At 37.2% G+C, this 22540-nt stretch overlaps 1 protein-coding gene, 1 non-coding gene and 1 pseudogene across 2 annotated transcripts in view; 1 reads left to right on the top strand and 2 right to left on the bottom strand.

The window, feature by feature from the left end:
* The window catches only part of NLK (nemo like kinase), a 168432-nt gene that overhangs the window by 78385 nt on the left and 67507 nt on the right, over positions 1-22540 (top strand). The window contains exon 2 of the mRNA XM_077749691.1: positions 14715-14844. Coding sequence (XP_077605817.1) covers positions 14715-14844 — 130 coding nt within the window. The remainder of the gene's footprint in view (positions 1-14714; positions 14845-22540) is intronic.
* On the bottom strand, positions 4347-4454 carry LOC144219829 (U6 spliceosomal RNA). Its single transcript, XR_013331506.1, has one exon. It is a non-coding gene; the product is annotated as a U6 spliceosomal RNA (small nuclear RNA).
* Positions 12874-12973, bottom strand: LOC144219834 (U6 spliceosomal RNA; annotated as a pseudogene).

Below are 22540 nucleotides of genomic sequence, written 5' to 3'. Positions count from 1 at the left end.
AGGTCTACCTCAAGAAGCAAGAAATATCCCAAATACACAACCTTACATCTAAAGGAACCAGAAAAAGAACAACAGGCAAAATCCAAGACCAATAGAAGGAAGAAGATAATAAAAATTAAAGCAGAAATAAATAGGTTAGAAACGAAACAAAAACAAATCAATGAAACCAGGATCTGGTTTTTTGAAAAGATCAACAAAATCTATAAACCTTTAGCCAGACTCATCCAAGAAAAAAAGATAGAGAGGGAGAGAGCGAAGACTCAAATAAATAATAACAGAAGTGAAGGGGGAAAGTTAACAACTGATACCACAGAAATACAAAAGGTTATTGAAATACAAAAGACAATATTATGCATAGTTACATGTGAACAAATTGAACAACCCAGAAGAAATGAATAAATTCCGATAAACATACAACCTTCCAAAACTGAACTAGGAAGAAATAGAAATTTTGAACTGACTGATTACCAGCAATGAAATTGAGTCAGTAATTTAACGACTCCCAGGAAGCAAAATTCCAGGGCCAAACAGCTTCAGAGGGGAATTCTACCAAATATTTTGAACCTGTTCTTCTCAAACTATTCCAGAAAATCAAAGAGAGAGGAAAACTTCCTAGTTCATTCTATGAAGCCAGCATTACCCTGATACTAAACCCAGATAAAGACACTACAAAAAAGAGAATTACAGGCCATTATCTATGATGAACATAGATTAAAAAATCCGTAACAAAATATTAGCAAACCAAATCCAACAACACATTTAAAAAATCATTCACCACAGTCAAGTGGGGTTTATTCCTGGGATGCAAGGGTGGTTCAATATTTGCAGTCAGTGTGATACATCACATCAATAAAAGGAGGGATAAAAACCATATGATCATTTCAATAGATGAAGAAAAATCTTTGGGTAAAGTACAGTATCCATTCATGATTAAAAAAAAACCCTCAACAAAGTAAGATTAGAGGGAACATACCTCAACATAATAAAAGCCATATATGAAGAAAAAGCCTACCAACATCATAATGGTGATAATCTAAGGGCATTTCCCTTAAGGTCAGGAATAAGGCAAGGGGATATCCACTGTTACCACTTTTATTTAAAATACTCCTGAAAGCCCTAGCTACAACAGTCAGACAAGAGAAAAGAACAAAAGGCATCCAAACTGGTAAACAAAAAGTAAAACTCTCACTGTTTGCAGACAACATGATACTATCTATCTATCTATTTATCTATCTATAGAAAACCTTAAAGACCCTACCACAAAGTGATAAATGATAAACTGATAAATGAGTTCAGTAAGGTAGCGGGATACAAATCAATGTTTAGAAATCTATGGCATTTATATATACCAATAATGAAGTAACAGAAAGGGAAATTAAGAAAGCATTTACAGTTTTTATCAAAGATAATAAAATACATCAGAATAAACTAACCAAGGAGGTGAAAGACCTATATTCTGAAAACTATAAAACTTAGATGAAAGATAGTGGCAACACAAACAAGTGGAAAGATTCTCCATACTCATGAATTGGAGGAACAAATATTGTTAAACTGTCTATACTACCTAAAATAGCCTACAGATGTAATGCAATCCCTATCAAAACATTTTTCACAAAACTCAAACAAACAATCCTAAAATGTGTATGGAACTACAGAAAACCTCAATAGCCAAAACAATCTTGAAAAGAAAACCAAAGCTGGAGGTATCACAATTCTAGCTTTCAAGTCCTACTACAAAGCTGTAGTAATAAAACAGTATGGTACTGGCACCAAAGCAAGCGCATAGATCAGTGGAATGGAATAGAAAGCCCAGAAATAAATCCATGTTTATGATCAAGTAATCTTTGACAAAGGAGGAAAGAATATGCAATGAGGAAAAGACAGCCTTTTCAATAAATGGTGTTGAGAGAACTGGACAACTACGCGCAAAAGACTGCAACTGGACCCCTGGCTTATGCCGTACACAAAAGTGAATTCTAAATGGATTAAAGACCTAAATATGAGACCTAGAGTAGAGCACGGGAAGTAATTTCTCTGACATTGGATGTATCAACTGTTTTTTTCTAGATATGTCTCCTGAGGCAAGGAAAACAAAAGCAAAGATAAACTATTGGGACTATATCAAAATAAAAAACTTCTGCACAGCAAAGGAAGCAATCAACAAAACTAAAAGCATGGGAGACGATATTTGCAAATGACATCTCTGGTAAAAGATTAGTATCCAAAATATATAAAGAACTTATACAACCGAAAAAACAAAAAATCCAATTAAAAATGGGAAGAAGACATGAAAAAACATTTCTTCAATGAAGACATGCATATGGCCAATAGACACATGAAGAGATGCTCTACATCACTCATCATCAGGGAAATGCAAATCAAAACTACAGTGAGATAATCAGCTCATACCTGTTAGAATGATCAAAATCAAAACCACAGGAAACAACAGATATTGGAGAGGATGTCGAGAAAAAGGAACTCTCTTGCACTGCTGGTGAGAGTGCAAACTGGTGAAGCCACTGTGGAAAACCGTACGGAGGTTCCTCAAAAAGTTAAAAACAGAACTGCCCTGTGATGCAGTAATCACAGGAATGCTGAGTATTTACCCCCAAAATACAAAACCATAAATTCAAAGGGATATATGCACTCTGTTTATAGCAGCATTATTTACAGTAGCCAGATTATGAAAGCAGCTCAAGTGCCCATGAATAGATGGTAAACATGGTGTGTGTGTGTGTGTGTGTGTGTGTGTGTGCATGTGTGTGTGTGTGTGAATGAGAGAGAGAGAGGATAAAATTTTCCATTTGCAACAAGACGGGTGGATCTAGAAAGTATAATGCTAAGCAAGATAAGTCAGTTGGAGAAAGACAAATAACCATATGATTTCACTTATATTGTGAATATGTGGAATTTAAGAAACAACCAACAAGCAAAGTGGGGGTTCAGAGGGAAGGAGAGAGAAACAAACCCAGAAATAAACTCCTGACTGTAGAGAACAAACTGATGGTTACCAGAGGGAAGGTGGGTGGGGGGATGGGTGCAAATATGGCATTCCACTGCCTTCCAACCTCCATTATATCTGATGAGAAGTTCATCAACAATTGTCTTGTTTTTCCTCCTCATTTTCAGGAGTTTCTTTGACTTGATCTATCTTTGAATCTGACATCTCTAGATGCAGAACTCTTGTGTTTATCCTATGTGGGATTTTTGAGCTTTTTGAATCCATAGGTTTTTATCAGATTTGGGAGTTTTTAAACTGTTATTTCTTCAAATACTTTTTTCTGCCCTTTTCTCTGTTCTTTTCTCCTGGTAGTCCCATTAGGTGTATGTTGGTATATTTGGTGTTACCACATAGGTCTCTGAGGCTCTCTTCATTTTTTTTTCAAACTTTTTCTTCTCTGTTCTTGTTCATTTCTGTTGACCTATGTTTTAATTTTACCGATTCTTATGCTCTTCCATATTCACTATTGGGCCCATCTACTGAATTTTTCATTTCTAATATTGTACTTTTCAACTCTAGAATTTGATTTGGCTCTTATGTTTTTTAAATTTGTTTTTATATTGAACTTTCCTTTTTGTTGAGTCATTGCCACCATATTTTTTTTTAATTCTTTAAACATGATTTCTTTTAATCCTTTGAATATATTTATAGTAGCTGCTTTTGAAGTGTTACTGAACAGAATATCTGGGCTCACTCAGAAAATATTTCTATTGACTGCTTTTTCCCCTGAGTATGGGTCATATTTTGCTGTTTGTTGACATATCTGGTAATTTGTTGGTTAAAACCTGGACATACTTGATAATATAACAACCCTGGATCTGATTCTTCCCCAGTTCCCCTTCCACCTGAGCATTGCCATTTTTGACATATTGCTGTTATTGTGTATGTTTGCTTGTATTTAAGTATTTTTTTAATGTTTTATTTCTAGGAGAGAGAGAGGGACAGCGTGAGCAGGGGAGGGTCAGAAAGAGAGGGAGTCACAGACTGAAACAGGCTCCAGGCTCTGAGCTGGCAGTCAGCACAGAGCCCGACGCGGGGCTCGAACCCACGAACTGCGAGATCATGACCTAAGCGAAAGTCGGACGCTTAACCGACTAAGCCACCCAGGCGCCCCTGTATTTAAGTATTTTGATCGGACTTAAGGTACACACTCTTTCTCCCCCATGGGGTGCGGCCACTCAAGTCTGCTTGGGTTTTTTAAACTTAATTTTTATCCTGGCCTTCTTGGGGTGCCTCTTGTGTCTGTGAAGCTTAGCGGTCAGCCACTGATTGGTTAAAGGTCGTGCTCAGACATCTTAAGCCAGTAGGGCTTTTGTCCTTTGTACGTTAGGGAGCTCATCTGGTTTTTTTTTTGTTTTTTTTTTANGAATTTGCATGTCATCCTTGCACAGGGGCCATGCTAATCTTCTCTGTATCGTTCCAATTTTAGTATATGAGCTGCCAAAGCAAGCACGCTCATCTGGTTTTCAAGTATACCCAGTTTTTATTTTCTGTGGAGCCTCTCCGTTCTTCCCTTTATACTTGGGAAGTCTCTCAGGCAGCCATGGGTATGTGCAGAGCGTAGGCCCTCTCAGGTCAGCTCTGAGCCATCAGTTAGCCAGCAACATGTGGAGAGTTTACGTAGGCCACTATGGCTCTCCTTTCCAGAATCCCCTTGTTAAATTTCTGGATCTGTGTTAGTCTATCTCATTTCCCAGCTGGGATAGCAACCTCAGACTTGCAGAGCCGTAGGCTTTCTCTTTTCTTTTCCACTGGAGTTCAATACTCCCCTTCACATCACATCAGCAACTTCACACAACGAAGCTGCTGGTGTTCAGGGCCAACTACTGCATGGACTGCATGGTCTGTGCTTGGGTGGGGCGGTGGGGGTGAGGAAGGAGCCGCCCAAGCAATAGCAGCACTTGACTTTCATTGTTCTTACCCAAAGTTCCACAGTCTTTCATAAATAAACACTTTTGAGTTGGTGGTTTGACTTTGGTTATCTTCTGGAGTCCTGAAATGGTTTGTTTTTGACATTTTTGTCCAGTTTTATAATTGTTTTGAGGGGAGAGGATTTGCTGACCTCTTCATTTTGCCACAGCTGGGAATCTTGCCTCCTGCTTTGTATTTGCAATATTTTTGGTTTTGGTTATTTTTAAAGGGCTCACTAATTAAAAACCTGAAGCACATGTATATATTGTAGCTGCTTCAGCATTTTGCTTAACACTGGAAGTAGTTAGGAGATTGTGACTAGATTAGGGATGGGACTTAGCTCTGCCATAATACTGCTGATAGCACTCTCCTGTGGAATGTTTCTTAATAGCATATTCTTGTGTAATGATGAAGAAAATGTTTGTTTTTTTAAGTAAATTCCTTTGGAATTCTACCAAAACATATGAAAGATATGAGGCATACTCCTCTCTGCAGAATAAATCAGTGGTACAGGGAAATATATGACAAAATTCATTGGGCTGGTATGGATTTGTATCTTTATGAAGAGAATTGTCTTCTTTTTTTAATTTTGAGAGAGAGATCACAAGCAGGGAAAGGGCAGAGAGAGGGGGAGACAGAGAATCCCATGCAACCTCCATACTGTTAGTGCAGAGCCCAACACGAGGCTTGAACTCAAGAACTATGAGATCGTGACCACAGCCAAAGTCAAAAGAATTGGACACTTAACCGACTGAGCCCCTCAGGTGCCCCAGAATTGTCCCCTTTAAAAATTACTCATTGTAGTAATTTCAACCTGAAGTACCTTTTTATGTTCCAGTTTCTAACTGAGAAGCTTGTCTTTATCTTTTCAGTTATATAATAACACAAATACAGAAGCGTATACAAAATATATCGCTTTTTTTATTTATCACAAAGTATACATCTACATAGCCATGAGTCCTGTGAGAAATATAGGGCATTGCTGGTACCCATAAGTCCCCTCTGCTCCCTTCCCATCATTGTCTCCTCCTCTAAGATAATCACTATCCTGGCTTTTATGGTAACTATTTCCTTTTTTTAATAGTTTCTGTCTCCTAAGTATACATTAAACATTAGAGTTCGACTTTGCTTTTTATTTTTAATATTGTAGAAATGAAATCTTACACTATTATTTGTGACTTTGTTGTTGTTCTTCAGAATTATGTGTATAATGTTCTTCTGTGTTGTTGCATGTAGCAGTAGTTCATTTTAGCTCCTGTAGAGTTTTCTTATGACACAACTATTTGTTGTTCTGTTCTGTTCATGGATATTTGGATTGTTTCCAGTTTTAAGGGTACTCACAGTGTTGCCATGAACACACTTGTATGTTTAAGTGATAGGTGTGCATATTCCTTTGGGGGTGTATACCTCGGAATGAGATTGCTGGGTCACAGTGTAGTCATGTCCCCAGTTTAGTATATAAAGCCAACCTGTTTCCCATAGTGATTATCCCAATTTAAATTCCTACTAGCAGTCTATAAGAATTGCCATGCCCCACATATTTGCCAAAAGTTTCGTATCGTCTGTCTTTTTAATATTAGCCATGTTGGTGGTTTTATAGTACTTGCTTGCTGTGGTTTTCATTTCCGAAATGACTAATAAGGTTAACATCCTTTTCATATGTTTATAGGCCATTTGGATTGTTCTGTTTAGTAAAATGCCCATTCAAGCCCTTTTTAAAAATTGATGTGTAGGAGTTCTGCATGTATCTGGATAAATGCTTTGTTCCTTATATATGTGTTACAAGCATCTTCTGTAGAACTTGCATTTTTACTCTTAATGTACAGATAATGAAAAGAAGTTCTTGATTTTAAAGTAGTCAAATATATGAGTTTTTCTTCTGCATTATGATTTGTGCTTTTCGTGTTCTATTGAAGAAATCTTTCCCTGCCGCAATGTCATGATGATATTCTTCTCTATGTTATCTCCTAAAAGCCGTATGATTTTGCTTTTCATATTTATATCTGGAGTCCACCTGGAATATATTTTTGTGGATGGAGTGAAGTAAGGACGAAGATTCATTCTGTTTTTCCACATGATATCTCATTATTCTAGGACCACACATTGAAAAGAATGTTGTACCGGTCAGGGTCCAGGAGAAAGAAACCATACCAGTTGTTTAAACAGTTTAACGTGGGGGCAGATGCTAATTAGCTGTAAAGTTGTAGGTCATTAAAAAGACCAGAAGGGAACCCTAAGGTATCATGGAAGTAACAGCTACCTCTAGCTATGGCTAGAGGAATATCATTGAAGAGGTCAAATTTATTAGGACTTGGACCCCATGCAGCAGAAATTCAGACATCTGAGGAGAGGACGCGAACTCACTAGTGCTGGTATCTGGGGTAGAAGAGGCAATGAGGCTGGTTCTGCAGGTGAGGAAACTATAAACTGGGTTCAGCTGCGGTTATAGAAAGGCGCTGCCACTGCTGGGAGTGAAGAAGCGTTGCTAGGTTGACACAGGAACAAGAGACAGGAAGCACGAAGGAAGGGCCCCCTTTTCCTCCTCCATGCTTGTAGTCCCCTCCAAAGCCCCCTATTGGCAGAGCCTAACATGGAGCTAGTTGGCAAAACCAAAATGTGGTTGGCAGTCAAAGCCCCGTTATTACAGTATTGTGTTCAGACAGATGGGTTTGAAGCTGAAGAATTGGTTTCTGGGTCACATTTCTATTTCATTGGTCCATTGCACCAAAATCACACCATCTAAACTATTGTAGTTTTATGATACGTTTTCGTATGTGGTAGAGCAGTTTTTCTCACCTTGCTCTTCAAGAGTGTCTTAGCAGTCTGTGGCCTCTGTGCATTTCCATAAAGACTTTAGAACTAATTTCTCTAGTTCCACAAAAAGAAAACCATTTTGGGCTGTGATTGAAATTTCACTGAATCTACAAGTCAGTTTGGGGAGAATTGAAATTTTCATAATATTGAGTTTTCTAGCCCATGAATATGGTATGTCTCTCCATTTATATATATCTTTAATTTCAATGGTTTCTTTTAGAAATCTTTTTTTAATGTTTTGTTTATTTCTGAGAGCGAGAACAGGGGAGGGTCAGAGAGAGAGAGAGACAGAATCTGAAATAGGCTCCAGGCTCTGAGCTGTCAGCACAGAGCCTGATGCGGGGCTCAAACCCACAAACTGAGATCATGACCTGAGCCGAAGTCAGACGCTTAACCAACTGAGCCACCCAGCCACCCCAATTTCAATGCTTTTTTAGTCTTTTTGTGTAGAAGTCTTGCTTACTTAGCTTTTGTTAGCTTTAATCAAAGATACTGGATATTTTTTATATTGTAAATAGTATTTAAACATTTTTTTAAATTTCAGTGCTTTTATTTGGAAATTTTTTCAAACATATATTTTCTTTATTTTTGAATAGTTTGACCCCATTATACCAACCACTAGATTCAGGAATTGTCAACATTTACTTCATTTACCTCAACAATGCTTTCTAATGAAATATTTTATTTTATTTTTTTTAATGTTTTATTTATTTCTAGGAGAGAGAGAGAGAGAAAGAGAGAGAGATAGCGTGAGCAGGGGAAGGTCAGAGAGAGGAGTCACAGACTGAAACAGGCTCCAGGCTCTGAGCTGGCAGTCAGCACAGAGCCCGATGTGGGGCTCGAACCCAGGATCCGCGAGATCATAACCTAAGCAAAAGTCGGATGCTTAACCGACTAAGCCACCCAGGCGCCCCTTTAATGAAATATTTTATTTTTTTAAAATGTTTTATTTATTTCTAGGAGAGAGAGAGAGACAGTGTGAGCAGGGGAGGGTCAGAGAGAGAGGGAATCACAGACTCTGAAACAGGGTCCAGGCTCTGAGCTGGCAGTCAGCACAGAGCCCGACGCGGGGCTTGAACTAACGAACCACGAGATCATGACCTAAGTGAAAGTCGGACGCTTAACCGACTAAGCCACCCAGGCGCCCCTGAAATATTTTAAAACAAATCTTAAATCTCATGTCATTTCACCTATATATACTTAAGTATAGATTCCTAAAAAATAGGGACATTTGATTTATAACCATAAATCCAAATCATATTTAAATGTTCCTTTTTATTTCAAAACTTGCATTTTATTAGTATATTGGTTGGTATGTTCAGTTTGCTTTTAACTAACAACATATTGAGACCTAAATTTTATGTTAAGTAATTATCAAAATATTAGCCACTAAAATCAGAAAAAGTCATTAAAAATGACCTTTTGAACTTTGTATTTCTAAATTCAGTACAATTTTTTGACATCAACAAAACCATACTGTTAAAAACCTACTGTGTGAATAAAACCATTCTTTTCTTTCATTTGGTGTCTTCTGTATTTATAAACCTAAAGTGCAACCAAAAATTGCCATTCTTTAAAAAAAGTCTTCATATTCCTTTATATTTTGTGTGTGACATAGGTTTAGTTATCTTCTATAACTTCTTTTTGCCACAAACTATTAATTTGTAAGAAGAAGATGCAGTTGTGAATTTTTTCCCTTTGTGACTTTGCACAGAAACCTTACTTTAGTTGCAGGCGGTTTTCCTTCCCATACAATATTCATGGGTCTGTTTCTAGGAGAGGACTGTGGCTAGTGGGCCATGAAAACTTCCTAGACTTGGCAGGCTAGGCTGGGTCATGTTCACCCTCTAACATGAGAAAATCCCTATTGAAAAGACCGTGTGGCAACTTTACTGCAGGCAAGCCATACTCAAATATCACAAAGATATTTGACAGTGACTGAGGGGTAAGAATCTCTGTGTCTTTCCCAGCATCTGCAGTAAGGATGGAACTAATTATAATTAATCCATGGTCTGAAGAACAATAAAATGTTCTCAACTCAATAAGAATTTGTATAAAAGTATTTTTCCACCTGTATTTTAACTCAACCAATGATTATTGGTAGGGAATTTGGGTCTTAAAAGTTAGATCTTCTTCACTGGTAACAAGTATTTGAAAAGAAACATGATAGCCGAATATTGGATGATCTGTCTGTTCCTGATTTCTCCTCCCTTATCACCACCCCTGGGGGTCTCACTATGGATCAGATTGGTCCAAGTATATCTCACCTGCTGGGAGCATTGCTATATATACTTGTTGAAACACAGAGTTTCAACTGTGGGATGTTGAAGGGGATATTGACGTTCATATTTAACACTTTCAATTAAATGTAGGTGTTTTGCTGCTTCTGCTCAATACTGGCATGCTAGGATATGAGAAAAAGAACAAACCATTTCACTGCTTTGGTTTAGCAATTGCATAAGGCCTCTTTACCTTGTAAATATCAGATTAACAAATTTGGGATCATTTTAGGAGGATCTTGAAAAAAAAAAGGAAAAGGATTTCTTCTAGAGAGCTAACTCAGCAAATACCAAATTTGAGGAAACATAAAAGAAAAACCAACAAACAAACATCAAACCAATGGAACAAATTACCTAAATATGAGAATCTTGTTTCATGTGTTTTTGGGGAGAGGCAGGGAAGACTAGAAAGTTTATTCCTCTAAATAGTGTGCAACTCTGTAAAGTATACACTAACTGTAGCCTGTTAAAATTTTGGTTAGAAAGACCAAAGAGATGTAAAAATAAATTCCTTATTCCTTAACTTATAGTGTCCTTGAGCATATAAGGGCTAAGGTACATTATTTAGACATATTCGTTGTCAGAAATTTTACCTCATAGTTTGCTATTGTTTTCTCGGGCAGACTTAATCTAAATACAAGTAAAAATAACTTTTAAGGAAATGAATTTCAAAGTGAATACGAAGGCAATAATCTAAATATTTAGAGTCTAGTTAGGAGGTTCCTTTACTGAGATGTGTTCTTTATTGGTACGGTTGACGTAGTAATTGTAGTGTGGATGGCAAAAATAGAAGATTGCTGATTACAAGTTTATGTGAATAGAATTAGAAGAACCTGATTTTCTCAATCTTAAACACTCTCATTATAAACTATTTATTTGCTTCGATAGTTTAAAAGCCTATATCAGAAACCCACGTGGAGAAAAGATTCTTCACATAAAATAAATGAGGAGCATATAATTTCTTGGAGATTCTTTAAAAAGGTTGTAATGTAAGGTTCTAATGTCTCAAAATGTATTTCCAGTCACTTTCACTCTTGTGTCATTTAACCCTTCTGCTTTTCCGTAATTTAAGCAGATTTGTGGCAATGGTCCGAGTTCCCTGGGATTAAGAGATCTCTACAACAAAATGACCCCACCAGATCCAAAAAGCTTCCTATTTTTGGTTTCGTACTCTTTGGGCTAACTATACTTCTCTGAAGAATGGCCTGTGGCATCCTTCTGGCTACTTAAAAAAGTTGAACTTGTGTTTTAAAGGTAGAGAAGGACTAATATACTCCGGGCAGATATAAGAAAGAATTCTTTTTTCATAACCCTTATAACTGTATCTTTAATATACTGTTTGCAGAATCACACATTGATTTAAAACTTAAGAAAGAAATACCTATTTTCGTGTAACTTGACTGCTTCTGAAGATAATCAGGTGAAATGACAGATGCACTGTTTTATTTAGGACATCCAGTGCTTAGTAGAGAAAACAACTGACCAGTAAGTGAATTCTAGATCAAAGGATGGCTCCTTTTTTTTTCCCCCCCGAAACAAGGAAAGTTGCCCTAAATGTTAGTTCATTATCTCTATAGCCGGGGCTTCATTAACAAGTACAGTTGGAATAACCAGGGTATTGCAGCAGCAGAGAAACTAAGCACCACAAGCCTTTCAGTAACAAAGAAAATAAAAGAATTCCTGTGTAACAGGCTTCCACACTTATCTGTGTTCTGTGGTACTGTTTGTGCTGAACTAAAGCATCTGCTACCTCAAGTTAAGAGAGAACAAACTCAACATGGCGTGAAATTACTGCACAGCCATTCACATTCATTACAGTTATATTGTTACCAGCCACAAGCATGACTGGCTTTTGCATGAATAATAAAATGCCGCTTTGTGAATTTTGCCTTAAAACATTGTAAAGCACGGTACTAACCTTTGAGCCAGGAGTGGGTTTAGAGTCGCTTTCCGTACCACGGTAGAGTCAGGACCAATATGAAGTCTGGCGTTGGGAAGGATTGCTGTATGAGGCCTCTGGAAAGGGCACTGTGTTAAATGAATTCCCTCCTTTAAAACTAATAATTATTGTGTAGGCTAGCTCTTTAGAGATGCTAAAATTATTAATGTACCATTTGGCAACCATTATAGTAATAGTTGATTCAGGCAGAAGTTGTCATTGGAGACTCAAGGTAATGGGTCAGAGTTTGATGAGGAATAGAACAATTACACGATTAGAAAGGGAAAACATAGTAATTTGGCAATGTGGCAGCCCCACAGACACCTCATCCAAGTGATCAAAGGTCACCAGAAGTGGGGAAGATTGACATCATGCGCCTCCTCGTGCGATGCACTGAGGAGGCACCGCTTCTGAGTTATGCTGGGTAACCGTCTTACATTAAAGAAGTCTCAAAAGACATTGACAACTAAACGTAATATGTGGTCCAGAATATTCCTTCCTTGCTATATAGATCATTGACATTTCTATCTTCTAGTATTTCGTTACAGAAATGGTATGTAGGCGGCGCCTAGGTGGCTCAGTTGGTTAAGCTTCTGACTCTTGATTTCGGCTCAGGACATGATCTTCTGGTTCGTGAGATTGAGGCCTGCGTTGGGCTCTGTGCTGACCGCATGGAGCCTGCTTGGGATTCTCTCTTTTCTTCTGTCTGCCCCTCTCCTGATTGCACGCTCTCTCTCTCAAAAATAAATAAACATTGAAAAAACAAAAAAATTAAAAATAGAAGAAGTGGTGTGTTAAACAGAAAAAAAAATTAACAGGTTGAATATAATACTATAGTCAGTTTCCTTCCTGTTTTATTTACCAGGTTTATGTGGATTTTTAAGAGTGTTGTGGATCGGGGTTGGTGTTTGTTTTTGTTTTTGTTTTTTTTTAATATGGGACGTATGCCTAATTTGCATGTCATCCTTGCACAGGGGCCATGCTAATCTCTGCTACATTCCAATTTTAGTATACTTATATTTAGTAGATTTAGTATTTGCTGCCAAAGCAAGCACTGGGTTGGTATTTTCTAAGCAGTAGTCAGGCACGATAGGTTCTCTTAGTTGAATTACAATTCCAGCTATTGAAGACTTAAAAATTATAATTCTTCATTATTTTACCAAATTTTCAGTCATTAGGAGAAAGAGTCCTCGTACTGCTTAAAAATACTAGAATGCACCATTTAAGAGTTTCATGAGCATGTAGGAAAAGAAGTAGTGATCACTAAGATTCATTTATGAAGTCATGGTTTATATAGTTTTTAGACAGGTTGGTAGAGGACAGGAATGCTTCATTTTTAGGAAGGCAGTTTGATGAGTGTCTGATTTCTTGTGGACAGGATAAAAAGTAAACTGAGTGATTATGGATAATTAAATAATTTTTAATAATAATTGGATGCTGGTCTCATAGGTGATTTCTCGTGTTATATCTGTTGCCTATCTGTTCTGTCCTGTTCTGAACTTTAATTAATAATTTGGATCAAGTCATTGATGACCTATAAATCAGACTTTTAAATGAAACAAGTCCAGGAGAGACAGCCAAAGCATTGATGGCTGAAACAGGAACTGAAAGATAATGGTAGCCAAGAATGACAGCTGGAATCACCAAAATAAATTTGACAGGAATAAATTCTACAGGGATAGCCATTCGCAGGTGATGGGTAGTAGGGGCAAAAGCTTTAAGATAATTCATGGGGGCACCTGGGTGGCTCAGTTGGTGAAGCACCTGACTCTTGATTTTGGCTCAGGTCATGATCTCACAGGTTCCTGAGTTCAAACCCCAAGTCAGGCTCCATGCTGACAGTGTGGAGCCTACTTGGGATTCTCTCTCTTTCCATCTCTTTCTGCCCCTCCCACACTTGCTCTTTCTCTCGCTGTCTTTCTCGAAAATAAATTTTAAAAAGAGTTTAGAATCCTTTACTGAACCATTAAAAAAAAAAGATAATTCACAGAAAACCACTTGCAAAATGGCCAATTGGACATATTTAACAAATTTAATGCTTTGTTTCCTTTCATTTGATTTAATATGTATCATTTGGGTTCAGTCAGAAAAATGGAAACCATACTAGTATGTCAAACAAGGAAATATAATTCAAGGAATTGCTTTTATAGGTGTTAGAAGACTAAAAGGTAAAAAAGGGAGACACTGAGCTATTAAAAGAAGCTACAGAAGGCAACCTCTATACCAAGAGCCTTTTAAGAAGCAAAAGGGAAGCTACTTAACGTTGAAGCTACAGCCCCGAGCTGGCTGACTCTCAGACTTCTGAAGAGAGGAAGAGTTCAGCTATTGTTTAGCTACTGAAATCCATATTACTAAAAGATGTCCATTTCTATAAGAAGCCAAAATAAATAGACTGTGGTCTTTATGTTGAACTACATGTGATTAACATCTGAATGAACGTCTCTTCCATCTTGAATTTGGTTCTGAAAATAAAGCATAAAACTAATNCCTCCTACCAGAGATGTATTGCCGAGTGATCTCTCAGAAAAGGTGTTTATAAATTTAGAGAAGGATTTAAAAAAAAAAATGGCAGATGAATTGGATGGGCTAAACATTCTCTTTGATTATAGGTGTGTACTTTTTAAAAAACCTTTCTCACTGATACCTTAAACATTGTTAAGTGGATTGAGTAGTTTAAGATAAAGATAAGTGTCGTGCTCTCAAACATTGGAGAACAAACTTTGGAATTGATTTCTTTTTTTTTTCCTCTCCCCAAATATTGCTTCTTTAGGTCAGTAACAGATCCAAGAGATGGAAAGAGAGTAGCACTCAAAAAGATGCCCAACGTCTTCCAGAATCTGGTCTCTTGCAAAAGGGTCTTCCGGGAATTGAAGATGTTGTGTTTTTTTAAACATGATAATGTAAGTGAAATTTCTGTTTGGAATAAACTATTACCTACGCATGCTTAATTGTGTTAATAGAGAGCAAAATAGAGTTAAAAGGGAACGTGCAAGTTATTAAGGAATTTGGAAATCTGAGATGAATTAGACCCTATTTGTAAACAATGACCCAATTGAAGTGAATTCTAAGATGTATTGACCAACAGATAAAAATTAATGTAAAGCAAATGTTACCGTTTAGCTGAGGAACAGTACTAATATTTAACATAAAAGAGTGTAATATGTAGTCTGAGTGATGTAAGTAGAAATAATTGGTCCCTGATTTTAAATGCTTTATTTGTTTGTTTTTTAATATTTATTTATTTGTGAGAGAGCACAAGCAGGGGAGGGACAGAGGGAGGGAGAGACACAGAACCCGAAGCAGACTCCAGGCTCTGAGCTGTCAGCTCACAGCCCAATACGGAACTCAAACTCAAGAGCCACAAGCTCATGACCTGAACCAAAGTCAGATGTTTAACCGACTGAGCCTCCCAGGTGCCCCTTTAAATGCTTTATTTTTAACCTTTAATATTTCTAATCAGATTAACTTAAAGATGTAGGAAAACAGTGTCTTCTCTTAAAAAACCATATAGCTGTTAAAGTAACATAGGTTTGCTTATTTATGGCTTTATTTAAAGATGTCAGGACTCATGAGTGAATAGAATCATTGTGGTTTGAAAGATCGCTTCTCCTCAGCTAACCCTGAATTAAACATTTGATACATGTAAAATTTACCTGGGGATGTTAGCATTGGACTCATAGGTTTTCAGTTTCATGTGAAAAGAAAAACTGCCTCACCTTCTGCATTTGGTTTTCAACTTACATTATTTTAATTGCTAAAATAAAAACTTTATCAGCAATATAATACTTTCTCTTGAGTCTGACTGCTTGTTTGTACAGGAACCTTTAGAACTTTGGCCAAAGTGTAGATCTCACTTTAAGAGAAAAATGTTTAAGAATTTGAGGTGTTTGGTAAAACTAGGAATATCCAACAAATATATTGACTTGAAACTCCTCGGTTGGGCATATTTTATTGATGACGCCTCTTGGAATCCATTTTCCTTAACACTTTTTAAAAAAAGGTATTGCTGTCTTTCAGTCAGTTGGAACTGCCTAAAAATGTGTTTGTTTCAGTGACTTTCAAAATACCACTTTTATGACTTGCCCCTCAAATTTTGTAAGCAATTTAGAATTATGTCTAGTGCTCGCTTATTTATTTCTTGACTTTGAGTACCACCCCAACATCAGAGTACAAACCCTTCTTTACATGGTTAGAAACTCAAGTAAAGGTATCCGCGGTGAGAACATTTTTTGAAGGAGGCATTAAGAATTTGCTTACTAAGGATTTCAGTGGTTTATTATATACTCAGACCCACCTTAGCTTCTTTTACAAAGAAAGGATGGTGCAGAGTCTGCTATCTATATATATTGGTTTCTTTGCTCATGACTCATTGCTATAGAGTAATTAAGTTACAAAAGTAGTGTTAGGGAGTCCTGTAGGAAAAGAAACTAAATTAAAAAAAAAAAATTTGTGTGTGTGATGACAACTTTTCTTTTTTCATTTTTTAAAATGTTTATTTATTTTGAGAGGGCATGAGCACAGGGAGGGGCAGAGAGAGAGTGAGAGAGGGAATCCCTAGCTGGCTCCACCCTGTCAGCGTAGAGCCGACATGGGGCTCAGTCTCACAACGGTGAGATTATGACCTGAGCCGAAATGAATACGAATGAGTTGCTTACCCGACGGAGGCATCCACGCACCCTGAAACAAGCTAACTTCTTGAAAATCGTACCTATTAAAGCATAGCAACCAATTGGAGCTCCTGAGCTCTATGATAAGAGAGTGCTTGTGACTTCTGTGGGAATATTCAAAAGTGAGACAGTAATTGGAGATGAAAATGGCATGGCACCACTATTTTATACATCCTGGATTTATGCTGTGCTCCGAGACATATCTCCAAAAGCATCTCAGGGCCACGTACCTGGTATGTGTGGAATGCCAGTCTAAGAGGCCACTGGTATTTGATGTAGTTAAGACAACAAATGTTTATTAATTGTGTCCTGTGTACAGGGCGTACTAAGTCATCCGGAGGATACAGAAAAAGTGTAAATATCCCTTTTTGAGGGATCAGGTATTTAACACTTGTTACTGTGTGTCAGGATGTATGCTAGATGCTCTCCCTACATTAATTCGTTTAATCCTTAAAAACCTTGTCAGATAGTGCTTGTTATCCCTACTTGGCAGAGGAGGAAACCAAAGCTTAGAGTTAAGTCACTTGCTCAAGGTCAAGGTGGCACAAGATTAGAGTCTAAGTTTGTCTTGCTTCAGAGCCCACGTTCATTAATTCGATAAACATTTATTCTGCATATCCCATATTCCTAAACGACTTTAGCTTCTAGGGCTTTCTACCCTTAAGGAGTTTAGTAATGTGATAAATACTCTGATTACAGTGCTCTGTGAGGGCTGCCTGCGTGGTTAAGCATTAATGCAAGACAGTCTGTGTTCTGTGCATGGCAGAAAGGGAGGCAGCCAGACCTAGAAGTATATTATAGTCACCAAGGTGATCTTTAAAAAGCAGATTCATGGGTCTCATCCCAGACCCACTAAATTAGAATCTCTGGGGTTGAGGCCCACGGAGCTGTATTTTCTGCAAGCTCATGTGAATCCTGCCACACAGCATTATGCTTTCATAATATTAAGAAAAAGAGAGATTGTTGTGGACTTAGAAGCTCAAATGTGCTTTCAGCCTGGTGGAGATAAACCTTAAGATGAGCCCTTTGAGATCACAATTTGCTTAAAAGAAGAAAAAAGGAATGTCATGATAAAAATGGCATTTAGAAAGATTAACCTGGCCACTGTAGGAAGCTTGGATTTTAATTTGGGTGGCTTTTAATGTGTCAGGGAATAGCTACAAAGCCCTGGGAGGCTTTGGATTTTCTTTTGAACAGAACCTTCAAAGTCACTATGTCAGGGGCGCCTGGCTGTCTCAGTCAGTAGAGCATGCAACTCTCAATGTTGCGAGTTCAAGCCCCACATTGGGCATAGAGCTTACTTTAAAAAAAAAAAAAAAGTCATGTATGAAATTCATTGATTTTAGCTGATCTGACTGATTGACACACACACACTTTTTTTTCTTAAAGGACAGGTGGTTCATCATCATCTTAAAGATAGATCACCTTGATGTAGCAAGTTAGGGAAATAGTCACGAGTTTGGGTTTAACTTTTTAAAAATTGTTGTTAGGCTTATCACTGGAGGCTAGGCAGAATCTGAGCTGTTGTAACATCTGGCGAAAATATTCTCTATTTCACCCACCTCTGCACTTGTATGCATGTACATGAACACGCATAATTGTCGTATTACCATCATGGAAGGGGCACGATTGAGTTTTGTTGTTGTTTTCTTCAATTTCGTGCTCCTTTGAGAATCTGATGAACACTGTGACTCCCCTTTTGGAAAAATGCACATACACATGTTTATGTAATTTGAGGCTTTCACTAGTCCTCTAAAGCCCATTCAGAGCCCCCTTAGGGTCCATTGATTCCTGGGAAGAACCCAGCAATACAAATCTGGGGCTTTTTCTTGCCCTTAGGCAATAGCACTAAGGATGCAGTAGGCTGTCAGTCTCTTTGAAGAATGAGTAAGTCAGTGAAAGTGACAGAAGAAAAGAAATCTCCGACTCTGGAATGATAACCTCAGTGATCTCTCTCTTGGAGTTACTTTTCCCAGTCTTTTCATTCTGGAGTATTCTTGAAGGATAGAGAAGACAAAGAGGAGGTAGTAGAGGCAAAGAAGAATGATTTGTTTTTCTCTGTATAGTCTAACTTAACTCAGACAGGGCCTCGGGTTCATAAGTAGGATAAAGAATCATACCAGCGTGGGACCAACAGGACCCTTCTCTGAATGCTGACGTGCTGTCTAGCCCCACACATTATTAATGCTAATATTTCTGCTACTGAGGAGTGAAAAGGCAAAGCATGCTGTAGACTAGGTTACTTTGCAGCAGATTTGGAAAATGTTGTTTGCTCTCTGCCTAAAATTTGTGGCACTGGGCAGATTCTTAATGTATTTAAAGTAGCAGAGTCTCTTGTGCCCATGAGTTGGAAAACTCAGTTTGGTTAATATACATGTTCTCCCCAAACAGACTTATATATTCAGTGTAATCCCAGTCAAAAACTCAGCAGGGTTGGTATGTATGTGTGTGAGGAAATTGACAAACATTCTAAAGTTTGTAGAGTTGCATAAGGCCTAAAATACTCAAGACCGTCTTGAAGAAGTTGAACAAAGTCTATTTTGTAACAAGGATGTAAATTAATTAAAAATAAATTGTAGACTTTAATGTGAACGGTAAAAGAATAAAGTTTTTGTTATAAAGCAGGAAAATATCTTTTCATGACTTAGAGATAAAAATTTCTTAATGAAACAAAGCATTGACCATTAAAAAAAAAATTGCTAAACCGGACACCACTGACCAGTTTAATGCTTGTCAAAAGTTAAGAGAATGACAAGGTAGACCTCAGACATATATTCAACAAAAAACTTGTTTTCAGAATATATTATGTAATGGACAGCTATAAATATTTAGCATTTGAGAAGACTATTAGAAATAAATATTTTACTTGACATTTTTTGGACTGTAAGTTCTGTATCTGAACATCATGTATCTTTTTTAAAATTTTCTTAATGTTTATTTTTGAAAGAGAGACAGAGTGCAAGTGGGGGAGGGGCAGAGAGAGAGGGAGACAAAGAATCCGAAGCAGGCTCCAGGTTCTGAGCTGTCAGCACAGAACCCGATGTGGGGCTTGAAGTCAAGAACCATGATATCATAACTTGAGCCAAAGTTGGATGCTTAACGGACTGAGCCACCCAGGCACCCCTAAATATCACATATCTTATAAAAAGCTTCTACAAGAATTTTTGCCCGTTAAAAGGCTTAAGAATGTCATAAAAGAGGATAACCAATGGCTAATAAGCATATGACAAAGTGCTCAAAGTCGTTAATCATCAGAGAAAGGTAAATTAAAACCATGATGAGATACTAATATACCCACCAGATTAGCTAAAATCAAAAAGACTGACAATACCTAGTGTTGACAAGAATATAAATGAGCTGAAGTTGTTAACATTGCGGTTAAGAGTATAAATTTGTAAAATCACCTGGGAAAACTGGGAAAAGCTCCTACTAAAGCTAAATATATATACCTACCCAGTGATCCAGCAGTTACACTCCTTGGTATACTCAGGACAAATTACATGTCCACCAAAAGACACATACCAGAGTGTTCATGGCTGCTTTATTTATAGTATCTAGAAATTGGAAACAACCCAAATGTCTGCTGGCAGTACTCAAGATAAGTACATTGTGTTATATTCCACTCACACACTGGTATATTACACATCAGTAAAAAGGATGAACCACTGATCCACACGTCAACAGGGATGAATTTCATAGGCATAAGAGTAAATGAAAAACGATACATAAAAATGGAAACATGATGGTGGAATATTAGTAATCACCAAGCTCTACTACCATCTACATTTGACAGACATAGAGCTTGCCTTTGCCTTCTTAAAGACACTTTAGAAAGAAGACAGCTGAGATTTGAATCATTCTTTATGATTTAATTTGTATAAAAGTTCAAGGACAGGCAAAATGAGTCTGTGGTAATGGAAATGAACATGGTGATAACCTCTGAACAGGGATGGGTTTTGACTGGAAAGGGACAAGGGACCTTCTGGGATGCTGAAATGGTTAACTTCTTGATCAAATTTTAACCATGGAGTAAAAATTCATCAGATTACATACTTTGTGTAAAAGTAATCAAACTATACACTTAGGATTTGCATACTTTATATTACAACTCTATTAAAAATAATAGTAATTACATAGTCTCTACCTTAAAGAACTTAAAATCTGCTGGGGGGTGAGAATGGGGCAGGGAAAGCTCCTTTGCCAAACATGGGATTTAATGACAAGTTAAATTTCTAGTTTCTATGATCTTAAATAGATTAGGATTGTTTATAGCAGTTTTATTGATAAAGGGCTAAGAAAAAGAAGCCATGTGCACATCATGTAACCAATTTATAGTGAATCTTAACATCACAGAGGTTGAAATTCTAAAAAACAGCCGCCATAATGGGCTTTTGTCCAGTTCTTAAAAGATCTGAGAAATGTGCTAAGACACTGTTTGGTAATGCCCATGATTTAAGGATGTATTTTAGTTCATTTTTTCATTTGACAAGCCTGGTTCCCCCCCCCCTTTTTTTTTTTTTTTGTATTTGAGATCATTTAAAGAGTTGGTATTTTGGGATACTTTGACTCTTTACAAGTCAAAGTCTTTACAAGCCTCCTCCTATTTACATCATAAGGCTAATCCCACACACTTCATTCCCACAAATAATGGTGGGATTATAGAGGGACTCAGGCTATTTCAGTAGGGAGTCAGGCATGAAGTCTGGAGCTCAAAACTGCCACTGTTCCTTCTCACTTATCTACATCACTTCTGAGATTCCTGGATCATTTCTGCTGATTTAAGCATGGGTTTTGACCCCTGGAAATAATGGCAGAATGCCACCCTCTGATACACATTTTGAGGTAAAACAACGGTAATATAAAAAACGGGCATTTAAAAAATTCCAAGCAGAGTTTAAAATATTGCATCTTTGAAGCTAACAACCCCAGCTAAATGCTTTAGTGCAAATGTCTAACCCTGTTTTATATGGCTTTTCTACAAAAAGCCTCATCAACCCTGGAATAAGAAAGCCTCATTCTTCTCCATCAGGTTTTAAAATGTATGGTTGTCACTTTCTCCAGATAACCTCTAATTATAGCAGATAGATTTGAAGTGTAAAATAGCTTTGTCTAATGGACGCTGTCACTCACCGCATTCCGGTTTCCCCCAAGACAGAACATATGTTGTTCAGATACAGAGTTGAGAGTCCGAAAGATGTCAAGTAAAACACTAATTTCTAACTGTTGTCTTCAAGCATCAAATATTCATGTTAAAAATTGCTCCATCACGTAATGAGAAATGAATTGGCGTGAATTTGTGACACTGGCTAATTATAGGGTTTTAAACTTATAGAATGAAATAATTTATCTCGCGTATGATAAAAATTATGTTTTGAAGAAACTGGAAAATCTGTCATCTTTCATCTGTACCAAGAGTCTGAGTGTAAACATTTGAATTCAGAAAGATCAAGATTCTTTATAAATCATCTGAACTATTTTCAAACTTTTCACTGTAACTGGTTTTAAAGTGTGAGTAAAGACTTTTTCATGACCAGAGGTTTCAGTTTACATTTAGAATTTTAAAGCAACAATTGCTAGGCTGAGAAAAAACACCTTTAAAATGAGTAGAGTTTCTTCCATATGTAAATTGCAAGGAGAAAAGAAAAGGAGAAATCTGTAGGTTAAAACTTAAAACACAAATCAACCATAATATGTAAATCTTATTTAGCTCCTGATTTCGACTAGAAAACTTTAAGAAAACTGGAAATTTGAGGACTGGATGTTCAGTGGCATTAACAAAAAAAAAATAACATTTTTAGACTTGATCATCGTATTTTTTAAAGCGTTTTGTCTTTGGGGCACCTGGGTGGCTCTGTCGGTTAAGGGCCCAACTTTAGCTCAGGTCATGATCTCACAGTTTTTAAGTTTGAGCCCCACGTTGGCCTCTCTG

The sequence above is a fragment of the Crocuta crocuta genome, unplaced genomic scaffold (genome assembly GCF_008692635.1).
Source record: "Crocuta crocuta isolate KB4526 unplaced genomic scaffold, BGI_CrCroc_1.0 scaffold149, whole genome shotgun sequence".
NCBI classification, from domain to species: domain Eukaryota; kingdom Metazoa; phylum Chordata; class Mammalia; order Carnivora; family Hyaenidae; genus Crocuta; species Crocuta crocuta.
The sequence above is the reverse complement of the archived record's forward strand: the minus strand, read 5'-3'. Positions and strand labels throughout refer to the sequence as shown.